This window comes from Cupressus sempervirens, chromosome 5 (assembly GCF_028749045.1).
Source record: "Cupressus sempervirens isolate cs-2001-9-10 chromosome 5, ASM2874904v1, whole genome shotgun sequence".
NCBI classification, from domain to species: Eukaryota; Viridiplantae; Streptophyta; class Pinopsida; order Cupressales; family Cupressaceae; genus Cupressus; species Cupressus sempervirens.
This window is the reverse complement of record NC_143122.1, coordinates 631910955-631936221: the sequence shown is the minus strand read 5'-3', so window position 1 is coordinate 631936221 and position 25267 is coordinate 631910955. Positions and strand designations below refer to the sequence as shown.

At 37.3% G+C, this 25267-nt stretch overlaps 1 protein-coding gene across 6 annotated transcripts in view; it reads left to right on the top strand.

Moving 5' to 3' along the window:
- The window catches only part of LOC149557486 (uncharacterized), a 292999-nt gene that overhangs the window by 118146 nt on the left and 149586 nt on the right, over positions 1–25267 (top strand). For all 6 annotated transcript variants that reach the window (XR_016364886.1, XM_089832140.1, XM_089832139.1 and 3 more), the window contains exon 8: positions 13516–13758. Coding sequence is in view for 5 of the 6 variants with exons in the window: in XM_089832140.1 (XP_089688266.1) it covers positions 13516–13758 (243 nt within the window). In the remaining variant the exon portion in view is untranslated. The remainder of the gene's footprint in view (positions 1–13515; positions 13759–25267) is intronic.

Sequence of the window (25267 nt, the reverse complement as noted above, 5' to 3'; positions counted from 1 at the left end):
CATTATACCCTTTTTGGTGTCCCAATACATACCTTATGTCTCCTTTCGATTTGAATACGAGACAAAAATGTTTCGTCTTCAGTTTGTCTACATGCTTAAGTAATTTATGATGTGCAACTTTATATGTATTGGTTTCTCAACCATCTTTACATATATTGAAGTCATAGCCTTCTCTTTGTTTCTTTTCTTCATACCATAATATTGATTCTATTGATGTTAATATGGCTTTTTAGTGGTTCCGTCAAACTATGGCTGCAGAGATCTTTGGTCTTCATTTAGGTATAAAGTCTCTCCAACCAAACTCTTTGTTATAACAGATGGCTCTGGAGTGGTTCGTACAGGAAGCCCTTCTAGTCATTTGTCATTGTCCATATAAATGTTGGATTGCCTAAACACTATCGTTGCCTGTAGAGAATTTTTCTTGCCTAGACCTGGTATTTTCTTTCATTTTAGTAATTATTTATATTGTTTGATTAGAGATGAATCTATGTTTGAAGTTGCCTTATAAAGATCACCATTTATATCATTCATAGGCAATCAATATTACTTCCTTGCATTGCTACCTTAGTAGATGAGGATTCTCTCTTTTCCTTATCAAGCTTTTATGCAAAGGTTTTAATATAAACATTACATGTTTTCTTCTTCTTGTAAAAAAAATTGTTTCCTTACATTTACAGTTTGGCTTCGATACCATGTTAATATCATGGATCTTCTGCAAATGTTTACACTCCTATAGATGATCCTATTTGGGTAGATTGCTAGAAGAGTAGACTTATGGATTTTGGTGTGTCTTCTAATTTTCAATTTAGCCCTCCCTTATACCTTACTCAAGGGGCATGTTCATTGAATGGACATGTCCATTGAAGGGGCATGTTCATTGAATGGACATGTCCCTCTCTAGGTCAGTCTACTTCAAAACATGACTGTTTCCTCAAGATTGGTGCCCATTCCAAGAGTTACTAATGGTTAGTAACTAACCACATTAGTAAATAAGAAGGCTTATAAAAGCCACAAGGAAGACGCCAATTTGTCTAGAGGGGACAATATGTTCTAGTGACCAATACTTAAGGGAATTCATGCATCCAGATCAGATTGATCTAAAAATCAAAACACTTGTCTTGTCAAAGTTACAAGGAATTAACAAATGGTGGAGCACATAACAATCAATATCTTGACAAATAAAATAATTTAAAGAATACAAATGGATTACAATTCAACCATACCAAGTCTTCTCTTGAAGTGGTCTATCTATACTCTAGATAGAGGCTTGGTGAGTATGTCTACTATCTGATCTACAGTGCAAATGTATTCTAATTTTACAGAATTCCTGTGTACCATATCTCTTACATAATGGTAAGGAATTTCAATATGTTTGGACCTCTCATGAAACACTGGATTCACTGAAAGCTTGATGGAACTCTAATTATCACAATGAATAATCTTAGGATTGATGGCTTGCCCAAATAATCCCACAAGTAACTCTCTTAGCTAAACTGCTTCTTGAGAGGCCATTGCTGCTACAATGTATTCGGCTTCTGTGGAGCTTTGAGCTATTGAAGACTGCTTTTGGCATATCCCAAATACATTGCTGATCCTAAACTGAAATATCATCCTAAAGTACTTTCCCGTCTTTAACACTTCCACCTCAATCTGAGTCAGTGAATCCATGTAAATCTAAGCCAACCTTCTCGTATTTGAGTCCAAAATTAAGAGTGCCTTGTTGTATCTCATAATATGTTTAACTACAACTAGGTGAGTCTCCTTTAGCTCACACATAAACTAGCTTAAGGCATTAACAACATAGCAAATATCAGGCCTTGTATTTACTAAGTACATAAGGGACCCAGTCATCTGTCTGTAGAGAGTAGAATCTATGGAAGGTGATTTTGTAGCTGCTTCTTTAAGTTTATGTAGATTAGTCTCCATTGGAGAAGACATCGATTTGCAATTCCACATTCCAAATCTTTTCAAAATGTGTTATGTATACTTCCTTTGATTAAGTATGATACTGTCAGAATTCTGTCGTACTTCCAACCTTAGGAAGTAATGAAGAAGTCCCAAGTCTTTCATCTCGAATTCTCTAATTAAATCTTTCTTGGACTGATCTATAAGATGATCATCACCTGTTATTAATAAATTATCAACGTACAGTATCAGAATTACCATATCATCTTTATCTCTTTTATAATATAAATTTGGATCGACTTCATTCTTGGAGAATCATAAGCCGATGAGATACTTATCAATTCTTTCATACCAAGCCCTTGGAGCTTGTTTAAGCCCATAGAGAGCTTTCTTGAGCCTACAAACAAAAATGTTAGGATCATGGGTTTCAAATCCTTCAGGTTGCTCCAGATATACTTCTTTTGTAATCTTACCATTTAGAAATGCTGTTTTTACATCCATCTGGTGTATTTTCCATCCCTTCAATGCGACAATTGCTAAGACTGCTCTTACAGAGGTATATCTAGCAACAGGAGCAAAGGTTTCTTCATAATCAATCCCTTCTTTTTAAGACAATCCTCTAGCTACAAATCTAGGTTTATACTTCTCAATGCTATTGTCAGTAGCATGCTTTATTTTAAATATCCACTTGGAAGAAACAACAGATTTTCCTTTAGGTCTTTTACTTTCTCTGACTATTCCAGAAGGTGAAACAAAGTCTTGTACTGCCTTGACTGTTTTAATGGCCCAAAGTGTTATTTTCTTTGAACTTTGAGTTTCTTCAAGATTTAGATTTTGAATTTCATCTTTAATTTCTTCTAAGTTTTGCCTCTAGGACCTAGATTCAATATTTCTTTTAGAACTATGTAAAGGAGAAGGTTCTTCAGAACTTAGGGCTTTTTGAATGCTAGATCTTCTTCAAAATTTACATCCCTACTAAGTTCAATACTTTTCTATCTAGGTATCAAAATCCTATATGCCTTAGATGTTTTGCTATACTCTACAAAAATACCTTACCTCCTAGAGGGTTCTAATTTGGTTTTCTTTTCTTTTGGAAAAAGGATGCCAACCGACTGGATTGTCGTCGGTGTTTCTGTATTCTGTAGCGAACGGGTAAATAGTTTGTAGCGGACATAATGTTTGTGGCCAACGGACTCTTTCGGGAAGGTTCGGTGGATAGTATTTATATCCCGTCTGGGATCATTGTAAATCATCTTATACGATCATTCATCTTATCAAGCATAATGTAATGTTCTGGCTTATGCGAATACTCTAAGGAGTTCTGCTATTCCGTTCTATTGTCTGTATGCGTTCATTTATTTTACTTGTACGGTAAACATTTGGTGCAGTTGCCTTATGAACCTGGAAGATGGGAGGAATGAAGATTAATGCCAAATCAGCTTAACAAGGATTGGAATAAGGTCAAGGGAAAAGATGGAATCCGTACTGCGCAAGAGAATTTAATTTTGGCATAGCAAGCCGAATGCCGACGAAGATTTCAGAAGAGTGCTGACGGAAACCGTAGCATGGAAGATTTGTTGGAGGAAACTCGGCAGCGGGTGGAATTGGTGGAAGAAGCACGGGAGGAGTTTTTGAATTTGTGTTCGCCGAGGGAAGAGAATCCAGACAGAAGAGCATCGACTCGCACGGCTCAGAGTGCTGACGGAGCAAGAGCGTGGAGTGAACTCTTCGTTCGGGATATACTTCCGTAGGGGACAACTTCAGAACACCCTTCTTCACCAAGGTTCGCAGTTGTTGAGTTTGACGGTGTGGGAGTGCAGACCGCCGGTGTGGGAGTGAAGAGCGGCAGTGTTGTAGGACCGAGCAACGCCTGTTTACAAAAACGAATTGTGATGGCGGGACCAAAAGAAAAATTGCCGAAGTTCAATGGCGATGGTACGGCTGATCCCATTCGACATTGCAAAACATGTGAAACGATTTGGAAGGCAAATGGGATAATTGATGAAGACGACTGGATGAGGCAATTTTCGGCCACCCTACGGGGCGTAGCAATTGATTGGTTTATTGATACAGATCCACAAAAGCTAAACAGTTGGGATAACATTAAAAAGGAGTTTCTGACAGAATTTAAACTGTTGCGAGATGATAATGAAATTGTAGCAGAGATCTTCAATACTTAGCAGGGGAAGAACGAAACCGTCCACGTTTACGCCAGGAAATTAAAAGACTTGATAAACAAAATGGAAAGTAAGTCGGCGGACGAACTTCAGAAAAGATGGTTTGTGGAAGGCCTACGGTCGAAGTTGCGAAGCAAAATGAAAATTGTGCCACCGTCGTCATATACGGAAGCTTATAATAGAGCATTGGACCTCGAAAGTGAGCTGAAGACAAAGAAGACGAAGACTAGCTCATCTGATTCGGATGACGACGAGCCTGCCGGAGGTGATAGCAGTGACGATGAAGGCAACAGTAAGAAGGTTCGTGCCCTATAGAAGGACATGATCCGCATGATGAAGGAGTTTAAAAACATGTAGAAGGAGCCAAAAGGCAGTGAGCTATGGTGCACAGAGTGTAAGACCGACGGTCATACTAAGGGATCGTGTCCAAAGAACCAATTTTGTGACATTTGTCAGATCATGGGCCATTCGACAAAAGAGTGCCCCTTTAACATGAAGACAAGAGGATCTCTGCAGGTGCTTCTTACACATGAGGCTTCCCCGTCAGGCAGTAATGGAAATACGAATAGCGCAGGTGCCACATCCGGAGGGTACAGGAATAATAACAGAGGGCAAAATAACAACAATGCGAACAATAACAATAATAATGGGAGCCGAAGTCGAACCCAGTATGATGCAAACGGATGATCGATCGTTCAATGCCGAGCATGTAATTTGTGGGGTCATTTTGCGCGGGATTCTACAGCGGCAAACACACCAAAATTATTATGTAGATGGTGCGGACTCGGTGACCATGAAGATGCCAAGTGCCCAAAGTCTGGAGTAAACTTGATCATTGTCGGCACGGATGAAGAGGAGGTTTTGGCAATTATGCAGAGGCAAGCAAAACTGCCGGCGGAGGAAAAAAGAAAATTGGGGGAAGTGCAGGCGAAAATTGGAAAGGCATTGTCGGCAGGGACATCTCAATTGAAGGACATCACCGCCACCTTGGCAAGGAACTTCGCAGAACAAAACATTGTATGACAGATCTTACAAACGGAGATACCGGTCAAGATAAGTGACCTCCTTATCACAATGCTCCAGTCACGGACGGCCATTCTGAATCATACACCATTTCCGAAAGCAACAGAGGACACAGGAAGGGACAGTAGTCCAATGACGACAACAAACCCAATGCTTCTGGCACTCATGACGGGAAGACATTCGACGGTTGTCGAGATGGGGATTTTGGGAAATGTTTTGACAGACACAATTGTCGACGGAGGGTCCGGCATGAATGTGTTGCCGGAGGATACTTGGAAGAAGTTGGGAAAGCCGACACTGTGGCCACCTACATTCTAGTTGATCATGGCAGACCAGCACGGGATCAAACCGTTGGGAATCTTAAGGGTGCAACTAGTCACTATTGGAACACAGTCATTTTTATTGGACTTTGTGGTCATTCCATTGAAAAGAAAAGGATATGATGCTATTCTCGGACGGAATTGGTTGGTGCAAGCAAAAGTAAAACATGATTGGAAACGAAATACCCTATCAATGGAGCGTGGAGGCAAAAGATTCATAATTGACCTGCACACACAAATGGTAGGTGAGGAGGCAACATTGTCAGACTCAGAAGGTGAAGGCGACAGTGACGATGAAAGAAGTCACGACGAAGGAAAGCAGAGAATGGAACCGGATGAAGAAGGAATATTGAGACTAGAAGGGGGATCAAATGATGATGACCTAGACTCGGTGAATGGTCTTTACCACTGGCAAATAGAAGACTACGAACTCTTTTCGAGTTGTAATATGCTAAGGGTCGACGAAGGTGAGAGAAAGGAGGAAAATGAGTGTTCGAAGGAATACAAAGAAGTAGATGACGCAAAGGAGGTTACGGCTAAAGAAGGGAAGGACATACAATACAAACCTAGAAAAAATAAAAATTCCACCGTCTGGTACACGGTGAACGGACTGCACAAGAAGAAAAGAATGCATCGCACCATAAAATTGGTTGAAGGGTGCCAACAACAAAGAAATTATCTAGATGCGCGACGATCGTAGGCACAGTGGGCGACGGAGGTGACACAAAACAGGCATAAGGCGTGGCATGACAAACTCAACAGGTTTCAGCCGGGGCAGTTGGTATTCAAGTACGACGATCGGAATGAAAGCAAACAGGAAAGGTTTAAGCCAAGATGGGTTGGACCATATCAGATCTGGGAGGTCGGCTACAATCGAGTGGTAAAGTTGGGGACGTTGGACGGGCAAGAGGTACCTCACGCAGTCAACGGATCCTACCGTGCCAGGAAGATGCCGTTGCCGTCACCGTCACAAAATGATCAGATGATTCCCTTGTTGTCGTCATTGCAGAATGGTGACGTGTGGAGGCAAAATTGAGGTGCTATTTTTTTATTTTATTTTTGTCAAAAAAAAAAAAATTAAAAAAAAAATCCGCGAGAGGTGCTCTGCGGGAGGTGTTCCGCGGGGTTGTCAAGCCACGAATTCTACATCTTCCACGGGTTTCGATTCCTCTTCGTTGCATTTGGTAGAGGACCTGTTCCCACGGTGTTATCTGGAGGCCGCGGATTTCAATCTAATTGCCGTGGGTGAAAAACAATATACCACTGTTGTTATTATTCCATGCCATCTTCAGCGAAAGATTGTTGGAGTTCTATTTCTCATTTGCTGAGGAGAGATTATTCAAGTTTGTGTAGAAGATGGGTGTGAGGGGTTTTCTTACAAAAAAAAAAAAAAACAATGACAGATTCAAGTTGTTCAGAATGAGTAGCAGATGATGCCAAAGGGAAGGGGAAGCATCAGTGGTTGCGGATATCAGTCGTGGGAGTCTGACTAGTTGAGAAGAGTTGAAGTTGCTGCAGGCATGGACTTTCTGTGTACCAGAGGGACTGGGAGTAGGTGTTGGCCAAGAGGCTGTCTCGGTGGATGCGTAGAGAGCTCGGGAGGAGCTAATCATCCAGTTGGAGGCAGTGCAGTGACACTTGGCTCAGGGTATCGAGGAATTGAAAACAAAGAAAGTAGCACAGGTGGCTATCAAGGTCAGCTTTATTGAGAAGACAGTATTGTGTTAGTAGAGGCTACAAATGTAACGGGATGAATGTGGAAGTGATGTGACAGAAGCAGATTTTTCTTGTTGTAGTCACTTTGTTAATGTATTTTGTTTGTTAATTTGTCTCAGATATTTTGTTAGTCGTCAGGAGACGACTTTTCTTTTTGGGGGGGATGGTGTCAGCTGACTGGATTGTTGTCGGTGTTTCTGTAGCTGACAAGGTGATTGTCATCGGTGTTTCTATATTTTGTAGCCGATGGGTAAATAGTTTGTAGCGGACATAATGTTTGTGGCCGATAGACTCCTTCAGGAAGGTTCGGCGAATAGTATTTATATTCCGTCTGGGATCATTGTAAATCATCTTCTACGATCATTCATCTTATCAAGCATAATGTAATGTTCTGGCTTATGCGAATAATCTAAGGAGTTCTGCTATTCCGTTCTATTGTCTGTATGCGTTCATTTATTTTACCTGTACAGTAAACAAAGGATATATACATGACACTCAAAAATCCTAAGATGACTTATATTAGGTTTGACCTTAGTAAATACTTCTTCAGGAGTTTTAACTCTAAGGTAAAAATGTGGGCTTTTGTTTTGAATATAAACACCAGTACAAGAGGCTTCTGCCCAAAGGTAATATTCTAGATTTTGATCAAAAATCATAGCTCTAGCAACTTCTATAATTGTTCTATTCTTTTTTTCTGCTACCCCGTTTTGTTTTGGATTATAAGGAACAATGTACTTCCTCTTAATCCATGATTCTTTACAAAACTTTTTAAACAAGTTTGAGGTATATTGCCCTCCGTTTTTAGTTCTAAGGGTTTTAATTTTAAAATTCTTTAAATCTCTTTAGGATTTCTTTTGATTCTTTGCATTTTAAGAAGTAAATCCATGTTTTCCTAGAGAAGTAATCTATGAACAAAATATAATACTAGAATCCTCCAAGAGAAGGAACAGGCTTAGTTCCACATAAATCTGAATGAAATAATTCCAAAACATTATTTGTTTTTCTAGTGCTATCATGAAATGGACTTCTTGTGTTCTCACCTAGAGCGTTCCCTTTGCATATGCTTGAGTGGTCTTTATTTAGTTTGGGTAATTCAGTGACCATCTTCTCCATATTTGATAAGGTTTTGAAATTCAGATGCCCTAATCTTTTGTGCCATATTTCATTTATGTCTGCATCTTCATGAATTAAGGCTTGAATAGGTCGACTAGATTCTGTATTCAATTCGTACAAATATCCTTTTCTTTGACCAATCAACTTCGCTTTCTTGATTGAGGAGTTATTTGCCAAAGTTAATGCTTTGCCGTCCACGAATGCAACATTATGCCCATCATCTTCAAGCGCTGTAATTGAGATTAGATTTCTTTTAATTCATGGTACGTAGAGTACACCTTTGAGAAGAAGAGAATTTCTTGATTTTAGTTTCAAAGTGCAATTTGTAATTCCTTCAACGGAATGTGCTGAATTATCACCTATGGCAACTTCACCATTAACCTTTTCTGATAAAGAGTCTAGTGTTTCATTGTATCCCATTATATGTCTAGAAAATCCACTATCAATTACCCATGCTTTACTTTAAATTTCATTTGATAGTGAGGAGTACAATACACGATTCTCAGGATCATAGGTATCTTCTTCCCTGGTAACATTTGTATAGTTTTCTTGTTGTTTAGAATTTTTAGGACAATTAGATTTGTAGTGTCCAAATTTTTCACATTTGAAACACTTTATTCTGGATAGATCTTTCTTGGGTTTTCCATTCTTTTGATTTCCTCTTTTCTTCTTGCCCTTATAAGAGTTTGTATTAAGAACATGAAGTTCTTCGTCTTCTGTTTTAAGTTTCCCCCTTTCTTTAATTTTATGGATTCTTCTTAAGACAATCGCCCTTAAGTTTGTTGAACTCAGGAAGTTTATCTCTGGCACTTATTCCTTGTGCAAAAGTTTCCCATGAACCTGGTAATCCATCTATTACCATTAGTGTTAGTTTCGTGTCACTAATAGTGGTTCCTATACTTGATAGTTCATCTCTAATGCTTGCAACCCTTAGGAGGTAAGAATTCATTGATTCTCCTTTCTTTATTTGAATGTGATTTAGTTGCCTTTTCAGTGCGAGAACCCTAGTTGCATTATTGACTTCATATGCATTTAGTAATGCATTTATCATATCAAGTGCTGTTTGATGTTTTGTAAGCATGAGTACAATATCATTTTTAACTCCATCCAATATGATTTGAATTGCTTTCTTATTTCTTTTGCTCCCGATGGATTTATGAGGTTCAACTGGCGGTTGTTTGGATGCATTATCAACAAATTGTTTTACATCATTCTCTTCAAGGATCATCATGATTCTGAATTTCCAAGCATCAAAGTGTTCTTTCCTATCAAACCTGTCCTTGGGTCTGATTGCGTATGCCATTGAAGATAGGAGATAGTTGCTAGATATATATATAAACTCTGATTACTGAATTTTGCTGAGCCTAGGTTCGACTACCAGAGCTTTGATACCATGTAAAGTTTCTGCAAATTCTTTGGACTGAATATAAATTAAATTCTGCCCTCTCTATCTACTTATAACTTTCTGTGAGTAACTTAAGATTATTGCCTTTAACTGGATTAGAAATGTAAATCAGAATTCTGTGTTTTACTTCTGCAATTCGTATGAAGGCAGTAAGGACTAAGGAGCAAACTTGTATTGATCTTGTGTGTGCTTAGACTTCATCCTTACCCTCTATAAGTATAGGAGTCAAGGTACATGTCCTTAGAAAGGACATGTCTCTTCCAAAATTATTTGCCTAATCCTCTAGAAGTTGGCGACTTTCTAAGGATGATTAAGTTTAATCACAAACATACACAATTAAGGTTAGTTTAGTCTTAAACAAACATCCTAAGGATTGGCGCTGATCTTATAAAGGAAGCAATGCAAACTACTTAGTCCTATATTTATCATGCCATCTCAGATGGAATTGATCTGTTCTCAGATCAGTATGCTTTAACAAGCTACAGAATTAACAATTACTTTCCTCTTCCATTGTTCCTTCTTTTAATCCTATCATTTCCTTCTCTTCCTTCTTTTTGAAATGAACTCTCCTCTCATTTATATCTTGTTTTGAAGGAGTTGCGTCTCTTTATTACATATCTCTTGACTTTTCATTAGATTTAGTTAACTTATATTATTTATTTACTTATTTACTTTCTACAATAGTATCTCTTGTATACAATTTTATTCATCCATTGTAATTTTATTTATTTTTAGATCTTATTTTATTGATAATAAGATTATATTGTTATTTATCTTATATCTTATAATAATATTTTATTAGTATTTCTTATTTTGTATATATTAATACTAATTTTAATATATAATTTATCATTGTAATTTTTTCAATAACATTACCTTATTTAAGTATTATTAAAATTCTATCTTAAAATGGGGACATAACGTTAATAAAGATGATAGTGTGTACTAGATGCTGGAGTAAAATATGCCTTTATTTTTTCATGAAATTATTATAGAGAAGAATACAGAAGATGGTTGGCCAAGGATTCCAGCTCATCCAACCATATCATACTACTTTCCTTGGCAATACACAACATGTTTTAAAGACCCAATTGTTGCCAAGAGGTAAGTACCCGAGAGTGACAATCAACTTAATACAAGGTATTAATAATTGTTGGACAACCAATATTATCAATGACAACAAAAGTTATACACTGATTATAGCATCTCCCTTGAAAGAAAAAAGTTGTCTTCCAAACAATAAGTATACATCAATTAATATTTGGGAAGACTAATGACGATTGTAGATAATGATTTGTATTGTGAATAATCCTATTTGTAGTGTACTGTCAAAATCTAAGTTATCGATTCATCCTCGGCAATCCTGGATGCGGAAGCTGGTGCGTGCGGATGCCTGGTGGGTTCGGAAGCCCTGTGGATAGCTCCAGGATGCTACTTGCATGCCACCCACATGCACCCAGAGTCCGGGCAAGGATTGTTGTGCTTTCTACTTGATGATGTTGGTGTCTTAAGAGGGAAAATATGTGATCTTCTAGTATGGCATACTGTGCTAATATGTCCAGGCAGACTGAATTGATTTGTCTTTGGTTTTGTGGCTGGCCAAACTATTAATAATTCTGCAACTTTCATTTATTGGTTGAGGATCTAGTTCTCTATGGCAGTTGACATTTCTGGGCATTTATTTACATGTTATCCAAGTATACTTACAGCCAAGATGGACATGAGTTGCATATTAATATACATCTTGGCTCTATTTGTTGATTGAATTATATTTGGACATCTTGGTTCAAGGTGTCATTGCTGTTAATAAACAGATTCGTTAGTAATCAGCCATTTCTGGGCATTGGCATAACCTAGATTTCTTATTTGTTTGCAAGTCACCGGTTTATATATATATTTGAACACGCACACACACACACGCATCCGCATAACCTCCCCCCCCCCCCCAAAAGAAAAATTCCTGCATCCCGCATCTGCTTCTAGATCCACATCTGAATCAGTAACTTAGGTCAAAATCAAATGGAATTGTGCGGGCAATACGTCTAGCGGGGTTAAGAGGCATTGCTCCTAATGGAGTTGAGGGGGAATGTGTAATATCCTTGCCACTATTGCTTAGGGTTTGTCTCATTCTCACTGCACTAGAATGATTCTTCTTTAATAGACTCATACAAAATTTTGATAAATTCGGGATCTTTACTGAACTTGTTTGTGATACCATGTTACTGCTTGAACTAAAATAGATAAATAAGATGAATTGAAATACAATAATCAAAATCTTGGGTTTCTAGTGGTGCTCATTGACCATAGGCAAACTGGCAAACCATCAGATCTGCTGGCTTCCCAACCATAGATGATAAACTCTTATCATCTCTCCCAAGCACATCATTTGCTTTATAAAGCAGATTGCATATTCTTTTCTATGTTTCCAAGGGAGGAAGATAAATCTTTCTTCATAACAAACAAATGGGATTTATGAAGGGACGCCACCCTTTCAAAGTTTGGGCTCTCATTATTTAGACATTAATATATATTATAATAATATTGGGCTCCTCAATATAATATAATAATTTATTTTAGTATTATATAATTATAATATAATTATTCTGTCATAGAATAATAAACTATATTATTAATGATATAATTATATTATCTCATAATATAATTACAACTCACAATAACTATATTATCTTACAATAATAGAATAATTATATTATCAATATAATAATTATAATATTATTAATCAATAATCTTTAATGCTAAGGCCAAAGTTCAATTAGCATATCGTAGCTCTAGGTCTGCCCAAGAAGGGATCCAACCTAGTTACAAAAAATCGACTCCTTAGCTAGGGAGGATTCCTTTTGAACGACCAAGTCATGTGGTAAGAACCATCAGGGCTGCTCCCAGTAGATGTGTCCATCATGGTTGATAACATAGGGTGGAGTGAGGGCTGATACCTCAAACTTCTCTCACAGAGAAGAATCGTATAAGGGCTGATACCTCAAACTCTTCTCACAGAGAAGAATGCTACAAGGGCTGAAACCTCAAACTTCTCTCGCAAGGAAGAGTGATACAAGGGCTGAAACTTCAAACTTTTCTCGTAGAGGGTTTTTGAGGCCTCTACACCTCCATATGCCATTGGCGCGCAACTGTTAATTTGCACATTCTAACTTAACTGAACGACACATCTTGTTTTGTGTGATTGCATGACATAGTCTGGTGAAAAGATAAAGACTGCTTCAACCTACACGTGCTCATTTGGCACCAATCTCTTAACCACTAGACTTTGTGTTGTTGCAGTAGATCCTCAAGCTCTAGAATACACTAACAAAACTGCAGATGAAAGCAGACAATACACTTTTCACAGATACACAGTAGCTGGAACATAGCCAGCAAACTTAATAGGAAATGAAGTAGGACGGATCTCTTGGATGACGCAAGATAGCTTGACCTCTAGGATATTCTTGCATCAGATAACCCTGGTGAAAATTTCTGAGTTCCTGGCTCTCACAAAAGGAGCTTCACATAAGACTGATTTTGCCACCCAAATGTTTGATTAATTAATTAATTAGTCTGAACAGGAATGCCACATATAAATCTCTCAAATGTGTTTGTATTGGAAACTTTCTGCATCACAAAAATGCATACTGGTTCTTTAATTGTAACTGGCCTTGATAGTATTTGGTCTTTATAAATTTAAGACCTAAGCACAAAAACATGTAACAGAAATTTTTGTTTTGTAGTTTAGTTGTGGGAGACTGGTAGATGGTACAATATCCATTGTTATCCTTGATTCATTCATTTGTCTAATTTTTAAGTAATTTATTTTGCATGTACCTAATAATTATGTGTTTTGCAGCTATTTTTTACATATATTGCAGGATGGCTTGGTTATGCAATTGATATCAAGGACAGAGAAAATCAACTGCGCCTTAATGATACATTAGATCCTAGGACATATGCTCCCCAGCTGCTGCCATTGCTATTACTAGGTCTTTCAGACGAGTCTGTTGATGTTGCAGAAAAAACACTTCTTCTGGTGGAAGGTGTTGGAGAACTGTACATGAAGTTTCAGTGCTCTTCGGAAATTGACATTAGAAAGGTTTGTTTCTGTAAAAGATGGTACCCTTTCATCTTATGTTATATTAAGTGTTACGGAAACATATTAGTTTTTAGGAGAAATCTCTTTACAAAGTGTGATTCGTAAAATTGTGACTGTACAAAACTGCTAAATGTATGCAGAAATTTTCAGAAATCTAGAGATTACATTTTAAAAAAACTGTGCTTGCTTTTATGAATTGTAACATAACTTTCCTAGACACAGATTTAGCACGAACCTAGTAGATAATTACAATTCTATCTGGTCACAGCTATATCTTATTACTCAAATAATATGAATTAATAATAAAGATGGCGATGCATACAAGTAAAATGTCTTTGTATGCACATGAATTGTTACAGAAGACTGGAGACTATTAGACAGAGATCGGATTTGATCGGACTAGATCATCCTACTTCTTGAAGATGAACAATATATTTAAAGAGCCTGATGTTTGTCAAGAGGATACCAACTGGCAACCTACTGATGCTTATATCTATCCAATGCTTATAACTCACTTGAGCAGAGAATTAATACAAACACTGAATAGATAGTTGGACAACTAATAATATCAATCATAACAATAGACATTGTACGTTGATGCAGTAGATCATCATGGTGGACATCATTTTCATGGTTTTAGAGCCAAAAAGTAGTCTTGAGTCTTGACAAAACCAAAAAAATGAGATTCTGGATTGATTTTAACATATGCAACACAGTAAAGTTTTATGCTTCATGAAGAATTTACCTCACTGTACTATGAAGCAAGGACATTGCTGTGTGGTAAAGATAAGCACTTTCTGCTACAGTGAGAATGAATGAAACCTGCTGTATGTTTTGATGGATCAAGTGACTTTACAAGGAAGGCTATATGTTGGGAATAACACAAGCGGGCTATACAATGTTGAAAATAATAAGTTGTATGATGAACATGGATCAAGGTTGTATGCTGGGAGACCATACAATGTTGAGAATAATTGGCCGCGATAAGAAGACTAAGGCATACAACTTGCTTTTTCTGCCTGATGATAGGGAAGTAAATCCTTTGGAAGTGTCATATGTTAAGGGTAGAAGCCTGTTGTATGCTAAGTTGGGAAGATTACCATCCATTGAGGGAGGAAGTTCACTATAGCTTGATGTCCTTTTCTCAAATTGTGTCATATGGGGAGAAGAAAATTCTTCAGTGTCCTAGCTAAAGAGTGATCTACTCTGCCCAAAAAATGGTGTAGTGGGCCATGCAGTGCACAGAGAAGAGTGTATAGTGCCAAGTGCAGCACATTGTACAATATTATCAACATCCCACCGCCGTACAAAATTAAGGTAAGGTTATTATACTGTGAATTTTACTGGTTGTTTGATTGGAGTGTAAATTGGAGGCCACATGGTGAATTGGATGTTTAGCTGATTTCGTGCAGTTTATAGTTTGTTGAAACCATCTTCACTTTAGAAAATGAAGTGGTCATACATAACAATTGGTCCTCTTATAATTTCCTTAAGCTTTGGTATTTAATATTTTTTTTGTCTTTCCACCACAAATTCATAATTATTTTCTAATTTTCTTTTTCTTTGGGTATAGTTTTTGTAAAATTGATTTCCCTTGATAAGTATTTTGTACACAGCACATAGAATATTTTTTTCCATAGTACTTTGAGGTGTATTATCTGCAATTTTACTTCCTTTTGCTAAGTCAAATATCTCTGATATTGTTGTCGTTGTTTACAAACCACAGACTGTATCTGATACCCATAAGCTATTCAACTTTGTAAAATCATTTTCAGCTGTTGCTCTTTACTAGGGGGTTGTAGCTTCGAACAAATTATGCGCTCACAAAAATACCTTATAGTCGTCCATTTTCTAGTGAAATAGGTCACAAAAGAATCTGTTCCATCCTCTAGGCATGACTGAAGTCCATTATTTTGTTGTTCAGTTCCATCAGATCTTGGCTCTTCATCCATTCTTCTCTAGGCAGTGAGTTTGATGAATCCAAGGAAGCTGCTTACTCAGTGATAGCTTGGTTCCTCCAGTCAATCACATGCTTTTGACCCTTGTTTGTAATGGAGATCATATCCTTTTCCCAATTGTGTTCACCTTGGCTACTACTAGCTCTCCTCTCTTGAAGCATCGTATGCTTTCTTTTATAATGTGATGACCACAAGATTCAGGGTGAATTGCTTGGTCCAAATTTTCACCTTCTATACCATTAACATCCCCAATGGCTTGATTCCATGCTGGTTGGTGTCTACTAGTTCAAATCTTGGTGGCCAAATGGCTGGCTTCTCAAGGAAATTCCATTATCTTCACACATTATGTTGACTTCTGAGCCTCCACGGATGGTGCTCGTAACATTCTTCACCCTTGATCTCTATTTGAATTACATTTTTGGTTTATTCCAAATATTCACCACTAGTGGAAGAGCATTTGTTTTTTTCTCAATATCTGACATTTGGCTTACGCTTCTGTGTCGGATATCTATTGAAATTCAGGTTTTGCTTAACAACCTGTGGAAGAGCATCCCACTCAACAATATGTGCAATCACATCATCCACAAAGGGTACAACTTCAGTCTTGGTACTAACTGCATCTGTTTCAATTCTTAAGAAAGTAGGTCTTTGTGGCCTGTCAGAAGTGCCAATATAACCAACCCTTTCATCAATCCTTATCTGGTCAACTACTCTGCATCTGTCACCAGCTCTTGACATGTCATCAACTCGAGATTTATGGGAACTAACAGAGTCATCTCAAGTACCTCTCTCCCTATTCCGTCCTTGAGGGAGTACAATCCGCTGCAGAGTGTTAGAAAGCTATTGCATCACATTTGCAATATGGTGTTGTCCAGCTGCCAAGTCCATAAATGTCTCTCTGACCTTTGTGTCAATCTCAGAACTTGTGCCAGCATTCCTGAAACTTGTACTAGCTAATCCACCTGAATCACCAACACCCCTATCGCCAACAATATCAAACTGAATATCTGGGTTTCCATCCCTAGGTGGAGAAGTATGATCTCTACGGGTATAATGCCTACCCATAATAAACTGCTTATCCACAACATATTGAATACCAAGTATTGGAATAATGCACTGAACAACCTGTTGTTGCACCCAATTCCTGTAGCTTGGCAGGAAAATGCTCTGATACCACTGTAAAGAGCCTGAACTGTCTCTACTGTTTATGTTGGTGAATGTAGAGATGATTTTTTTAAAAAAAATTTATTTCTTTTTTGAATTTTTTGAGCGAAATACAAATATTGAATTCAGTGAAAATAACATCAACTAAATGCAAATTGAGAACCTCTATAATTCATAAATTTTCATTTAAATTATTGTATCATGTATTACACAATTCAATTGGAGCATGAACCTGTTTGAAATATGGAGAGTGACTTGCATCGGGTGATGCCATTTCCAATTTTCCCTGCCATGATAGTAGGTTTGCTAGAATTTCTAGTGCATGCCAAATGATTTTGGTGTTGTTACAAATCAAACACACAAATTCTCCAATGCACAACTGATGCTAGGAATGACGTCCAAGAAGTTCAATTGTTTGCCATATAGAAGACTTCTCTCTGCAGCTAGAATGGGGTTTTAACTCCCAATAAGCAGGCCTGATATTAATCTGAAAATAACACTCAGGTTTCCCTATGACAGTGTTAGATATTTGTAGGAAGGTTCGCACCACAAGCCAGGGTATTGATCTCTGAATACAATTTTCCCTTAGGCATTTCTCTAGCAGTACTTGCAAAGCCTGACTCTTTTCCAAATTGCTTGTTGTCCAGTCCCAAGAACAATTATTACCAACCTCTGCTCGATAATGTCTCCAAGAAATAGTCATTGCAGAATTGGAGAGCTACAACCCCAAAATGAAATTCAAATTCTTCTCAATCACAGTAGCCACAGTAAGAGAAGGCACGAATTTCAGAACGAATTTCAGATTGTAAAACAAATCAATCTCACTATACTTAAGCAGTGGATTGATGCACCAATTTAATTCTCCAAAACTCTCAAAAAATAACAACAGCAATAAGCGATAAATTGGGTCCTCAATTCTCATAGTGGGAGTCATATTTATAATCTCAATTGTACAACTTAGCATCAACTACGCGCCATTCTCTTAAGAAGCTTCAACTTCACAAGGCCATTTTGTAACATATAATAATATAAAGTGCGTTAATAATGAAGCTGCATTAATAATTCAATAAATATGAACTCCACCATTAAGTAGCTCAATCCTATGCAAATGACGACCAACCAACTGTGCCACCACTGCACTGCCAAAAATATAAACTAATCAAAATTGGACTTGCTATAAATAGCAATTCTACAATTGAGACCCTCTAATCTCACTGTTAACTCATGAGGGTTATGATGATGAGCTGACCAACCTTGGCTACAGGAACCTGCTAAATTGGGGACATTATAATCTCAAGTTTGTAATCTAAAGTGCTATCATTATTTTATCTTTGTGTGTCTCACATATTAATAGAGCCGAATATCTTGAATTATCTACTATACAACAGATCTAGCATACATCAATAACTTTTTGATATTTGGTCGAGATATCATCCGTAAGACAATCCATTGCATAGAACTGTGTGCAAGCAGGAGCGAAGACAGTGGCTATGCAGAGTAGTATTGTGGTACAGATGCCAAGTCATAAATTATCGTACAAAAGACCAACCAATTGTGAAGGAAGAAAGTGTGTCCGTATGCCAAGTACAAAGGTGAGAGTAGAGTTCACCCAAGATTGCTTTGGAGCCGAGATCGCCTTTTGGCCGAGATTAAGGTCGCCTTTGGGCTGAAATCAAGGTCGCTGGGCCGAGATTGCCTTCGGGCCTAGATTGTCTTCAGGCCGAGATTTGAGATCCTTTTAGGTGGGGATTTTCTTCAGGGCATCACAGTGGTATCAGAGCCAAATTCTTGCCATCTTGTGGAGCGCTTATAAAAATGGATTGGGTTGAATTACTGAAGAAAATCAAGAAGGTTTGGATTAATGGTGGATGTCAAACAAACATATTTATCAACAACTATATAGACCTAAGGTTGAGGTACTCATCTCCCAAAGGTGATAGAACTTGCAACATCAATCTTAATCAGGTGATCGAGAATCAGGTTCTTAGCACCATGAACTCTATGAAGAACAAAGTTATGCCTATGAAGAATAATGTTATGACGTCACTATAACCACAAGAGGATTTGATCAAGAGAATAGTCAACAATTGTCCTTTCAAATTAATACAAGTGAATTTCCAATAAGGTGAAGAAGATACTTGCACAAATCTCTTCAAACTAGCAATCAACAATCAACATGATGGAAATGTAGGTTCTATTAATGACCCTCCGAATGAGAAGGTCCTACCGTTGGTTGATCAAGTTCATGAAGATGCTGTCGATGATTTCTTGTTGGAGTAACTATAGTTGGTTGACTATGGAAATCATCCTTCAGTTGTGTATAAGGTGTGTGTATGACTATAATCTCTCCATGTCATAGATACAACAAGATTTACTTGAGCTATGAGATTCCAAAAGAGATTGACAAGCATGATTACATGAAGGATTTGGATTAGAGCATTGATGTGTTTTATGATTGCTTTCTATAGGATCTTGGTTACTTTGGACATGGAAAGGTCGATGTCAAAGTGGTGCAGTGAAGAATAACACTTGTCTTGACAACATCCATTGGATATTGCAACGTCCACACTTGGTTTGGGACCATGGAGTTTCAAAACCCCGGCGCACCCGGTGCGCGTAAGCACCCGCCGAGAGTTTTTTCGCTGCCGCACCCCTGCCGCACCGGTCAAGACTCGGGGGGGACGCGGTGCTTGGGTGCGTGGGTGCTTCGTGGGTGCTCGCGGGGTGCTTCCTAGGTGCTTCTGAAGTGCTCACAGGGTGCTTCTTGGGTGCTCATGGGGTGCTTCCCGGGTGCTTGCGGGGTGCTTCCTGGGTACTCACTTTGATATGGCTATGATACATTATTATTATTTCACTGTTTCATGCTATTCGGCTCATTGTCATCATGAGCATCTTTATGATATATGATATTCATAAAATCATATTTGAAGAATGAATTTTGAATCTTGCAACTTGAACTAAGTTAATTTGTTAAATGGTCATTAGTAATAGTTATGAGGTTTCAAGTTTCAAGTTTGAACTTATGTTTTGTGAATCACATTTCAATTTTCTCTATTCATTGTATTCAACTATATTTGGTATGTTAATGTTATATAATATATTGAAGTATCATTTCATAATTAGCATTTTCACTCATATATATTATATATATACTATGCAACCCCCTTCCTCCACTCCCCCTCCTCCCCTACCCCCTCACCCCCCCTCCGCTCCCTCACCGCCGCACCCCCGCTGTCCCCCCGCTATCCCCAAATTGAGGCTATTTTTTTCCCGCACCCAAAACTCGTCCCGACATCCCCCCACATCGCCGCACCCCTACGCCAGGGTAACACTAGTTTCAAAGTGAGAAAATTGTTTGATGATGGATTGCTTGAGGGCAAGCATTCTTTGGGTGGCAAGGATTTGTGATGTCCTTAAAATTTTAATAAACGACTTGATTAAATTAATTAATTAAGTGGTGCAAAAATTTAAATTATATTATAAAGGGCCTTTAATTATGTTGTCATTCATTTTGTCAATCACAAAATGGAGGCAATAGTACAGAATTTTCCAATCAAGTTTTATATTTCTCTAAGGTAACTCACTATTCGATTGGCAAAGATTGATCAAATGATTATCTCCAATCCATATAATGAATCTTTTTAGTGAAGGTTCTCATGAAGTGTTTTTTGTTTTTTCAGTTTGTTAGCCTATACTTGATTGTTTGTTTGGATTGCTTTTGTCTTTTTGTTTCCATCAATCTCTTGATTTCAATCACACCCTTGTTTCGAGATATCTTGGGGCTTAATTGGAGTTGTTAGTCAAAAGTTAATAAGATTTAAGTGCATATGTAATGGGGGTTTAGAACCCGCACTGCATATTTTAAATACTGGACCTTATAATTCTTGATGTTATGTTGCACTTTTTGAAACATATGACTCATTTTATGTTATGTTTTCAAGTTATATTGTTGCACTTTTTGATCTTTTAAGTTTAGTAATTTAAGTTATAAAGTGCACTTTATGAATAATAAATTTTGATGTTGAGTTGCACTTTAATGTTTTAATTTAGATCACTTAAGTGAAATTTGACTTTTTCAACCTATTTACACATAAAATGTAAGAAATGTTAGTGTAAATATGTAATGGGACCTATAAAGTGACATTCACTTCAGTGAATCAATTAAGCATGTGCCAAATTGCAACTTAAGTCATGCAAGTTTCATGCACATGTAATTGCATCCACAAACCCCCATTTTGGCTTGTATTTTCTCACAAAAAGAAGCAAATCGTGGTTTTGTGGATAGTTACATGTTGCATGTAACATATTTTTAATTATGCAATGTGTAATCATTTCCTAAACACGTTTTGCCTTGCAAAACTACTTGTTTCTCATTAAAACAAGTAGATGGAGTGGTTTCCATGCTTTTTTGCTCTACAAACCACGATTTTCCCTTTTCCATGCAAAATGAAATATGCAAATGTCTTGGAGAAAAGCTATTTTCTTATGAAGTCAAATATAAAACATATAAATGGTTTTGAGAACCACAATTTGCCAAATACACGTGTTTTTGAAATATGTAAAAGCCTCCAAGAACCATGATTTGCATAGAAAGCCAAATATGCAACATGTAATATGCATTTCAAACCATGATTTACATTGAAAAGATTATTGCAAATATGCAAATGAGCTTGTAAAGCCCAATTTTTACAAGTTTGTGTTTTAACATAATCTTTCCTTTGCATTTGGGCGTCCAAGTTTATGAGTGCATGTGTTTGCCAAATCCCTCACATTTCTAACATGCAGTGGGTCTTCTAAACCCCGATTTTGCTTGGATGTGTGTTTTAATGCTTATTGCTTGCATATTTTAAATATACATTGGTTTACAAGATCTTCAATTAGGGCAATTTATGACAACGGCATGGCATGTAAAGCATTTTCCAAAGTGTGTTTTCCTTAGGCGTTTGAAAGAAGAGGCATTTACAAATGCATTTTCTGCATTTTCAAGCACATGTAGTTGCAGCTCCAAACCACGATTTGCTCTTGAAGAGACATTTTCAAATATGCAAAGCAATCTGCATTTGTGAGGGCATTTGCAAACACATTTGCATCATTCAACACATGCATTTGCACTCACAAACCATGATTTAGGGCTAAAGTTTGAAGTTTTCAAAGCATTTGATCAACACACTCAAACACATCTCCAAAACCTGATTTTGGAGAATAGAGTTGCATTCTAGCTTCTTGTTGTTCCAAGTTTTACTCTTTGCTCTCCAAGTGTGAGATTTTGGTTTTGTTTGCATTTCTTGATCATTTTGTTTATTTGTTGCATTCTTTTGCTCTTTTTCTTCCATTTATTTAAATGTAGCCCTAGATTTTTGTTCACAGTTATTAAATAAGTTCAAAACTCTCATTCTATGTAAATGCAAAGGTTCATCATTCAAAACCGAAATTATATAGAACGGTGAAGTGTTGAAACTTATCAAAGTTGAGTCAAAGCAAGAGATATGATTGTCTTTTCTTTTCTTTGTTTTGTAAATACTTCATGAACTTGTTTTTATTTTGTTATCTCGGGCAGGCCGAGGCAGCAGGGTGGGGGTGCCTACCATAGAATAGTGGCCCCCACCCTAATGGCATGGTAGTCTGACTCACTGATTAATACGGGAAGAGCTCAGGGTCTTCGATTTGACAAATTGAGGTGGGGGGGTCAATGGTAAAATGAAACATTGCGGGGGAACTTTTTGCTCATGCTGTAGAGCGATTAATTGGTTTGTTCATAAAGAAAATGATGAAGTTTGTCTCAAAGAATGCAAGTATTCATTCTCATTTCCAACCTTCATATTCATTTCATCTGCAAATTCGCCCAAGTCCATTTCTCTTGACTACGTAATCAGACTTTAAAACCCCGATTATACATTTACACAAGTTAAAAATGATGAGTTTTCACCACATGTAAATGCATTTCCAAATATCAATTTTTGGGAAAATTCTCATTTTTAAACATGAAGTTTTCTATCCACATGCTTTCGATCTATATCTACTTGCATTCTTAACCACGAGCCACATTTTGCCCATATGAAATTGATCTAGGAAAACTCGATTTTGGTCATTTTTTCGCAAAATAAAAGCTGTTCGTACCATTTCCAACATACCTAAGTGTTCAAAAAGTATCTTAGTCATACTCGAAACATTTATCCTCCATGGATTTGCCATCATTGGTCAAATCATGAAACCCTCATGGATTTAATGCCACTAGAAGATGTTCTCACCCTTTGGAATTCTCATGTTGCAGTGAACTCTTTAGGTCAAGATATGTCATAATTTCTTCAAAGAATAGAGTCATCCTATCAAGAAGGTATGCTTTCAACGGAAAAAAGCAATAATTCATTTGGCCTCCACTTTCCCAATGACAACTGTAGAACCTGAGTTCGTGTGGGAATTGTATCATCTTAAAATGGAAGCACTTCCATGTTAATAGTGTTTAGCCGTCTAAGTAAGTGGTTTGGGGTCATGTCAAATGCCTTGAATGGATCTTTGACTTGGATTTGACTTTTTATCCCATTTTGCCCCATTTTCCACTTTCTTTTTGTACTTTTTTTGGCATTTTGGTCTGAAAGCTTGAGATTCTTAACCTCAGGGTCAAGGACAACCTCAAAGTCAAGGACGACATTTTAGGTCAAGGTCGACCTTGTCCTTGATCCCAGGTCCAAATTTCAAGGTTCCATGATTTTTGGATGTTGGGTTTCGAAAAGAATTTAAATTACTCGATATATTCAATACCATCTCGTGCAACTGAATCTATTATCCAGAAGAATTTCGGGACGGCTGTTTTGGTCTCTGAAATGGTAAACTCTTAAATTACATTTAATCTAGGTCCATTTCTAGGGTTTAAGGTTAATTGAGATTTAATGCTCCCATATCAGCCTTCTCTAGAAGTTTGTGCCCTAGATCGCTATATAAGGAAGCCTCCTCTCATTTTCTCTAAGACTTAAGACAATAAGGCATAAGGAGATGAGACGAAATTATACTCTTTCATGATCAAGCATTCAAGCATTATCAAGTTCATGCAAGCATCCATCTTCAAGCATTCAATTCATTAAGGAGATCCAGTAGTAGCCATTGAAGGATTGAAGCTCTATGGAGCCATCTTGTTGAAGATTCATCCATTTCCATTCAAGCCTCTTCCTAATCCAAGATCCATCCAAGATTGGTGTTGAAGATCTAATGCCATTGATTTGAGACATCCTATACACAATTCTACATTCATTTGGAGCATAGCTACATGTGGATTCAAGGATTTGAATCCTCGACAAGGATATCAATATAAGCAAGGTGAATAGTTCCATTTACTTTGTTTATACATATTGCAATTTCAATTTAGTTTCAAAATTAATTCCAAATTGGGGTTTGACTAAGGCAAACCCCCCATCCAACAAATAAAACCATTTTTCTTGCAGGTATAGGTGTGGAACAACGAATATAAGTGCAGATTTGGATACCCTTTTCATTGAACTTGTGAGATCCGCGAATTAAAATTTCGTGGGAGCAGTACAGGTCAAGGTCGACTTTTTGGGCATGTGTCTCGCTCTCTGGGTCAAGGTCAACCTACCTTCAAAAAAGGAAAAGATTTCTGGGTTTTGAAGATCTCACAATTTCAATTCAAGATTTCGTAAATCTACAATGTTTAAGATTGTTTGACAGGGTTTTCAGCCGATTCTTTTTCGGAGGTAAGTACCTTTTATTTCTTCATTTCATTATTAATCTCCTAGATTTACTTTCCATATCATAAGAATATAAATATATGTGTCGAATATGGGTTTAGGCTTTCTTTCATGTGCACTATTCTAAAACCCTATTCATCCATATTTTACCCTATATAGGAATGCTCCAAGCATTTTGTTAAGAAAATAAAAATCAGTCAAAGGTGTTGCAGGGAAAGTTATTCTAAGTTTACATCTGGATCATTGAGATGGTTTTCAAAGCGCTAGAAACTCCAGAATGCGCAAATCTGATAAAGGAGAATTCACAACTATGGAATGAGAAAAAGTTTTGAAAATGACAACTTACAATTCATCAAAGAGAATAAGAGGTTGTCGAAAGATGCAACATTGTGGTTATCCGAGTGAATGTAGTGGTACGAAATATAGGAATTCCTTATCATGTGATCATCTACGATTAAATCATCAAGTATAAGGCTTTTGTTGATAATCTACAGGATTGATTCATTCAAAATCAATAGTTTCAACATTTTCTTCTAGTGTATTTTCAGCTTTGTACTTTCAGAAGATAGGTTGCATGTAATCCATGTGCATGTAACTTGATTACATGTACCTTCAATCATGTAATCCAATTAATCTTTTTTGTTTGTTTGACTTAGTCAAGGTGCTTGAGTTCCTTCCACCTTTTTC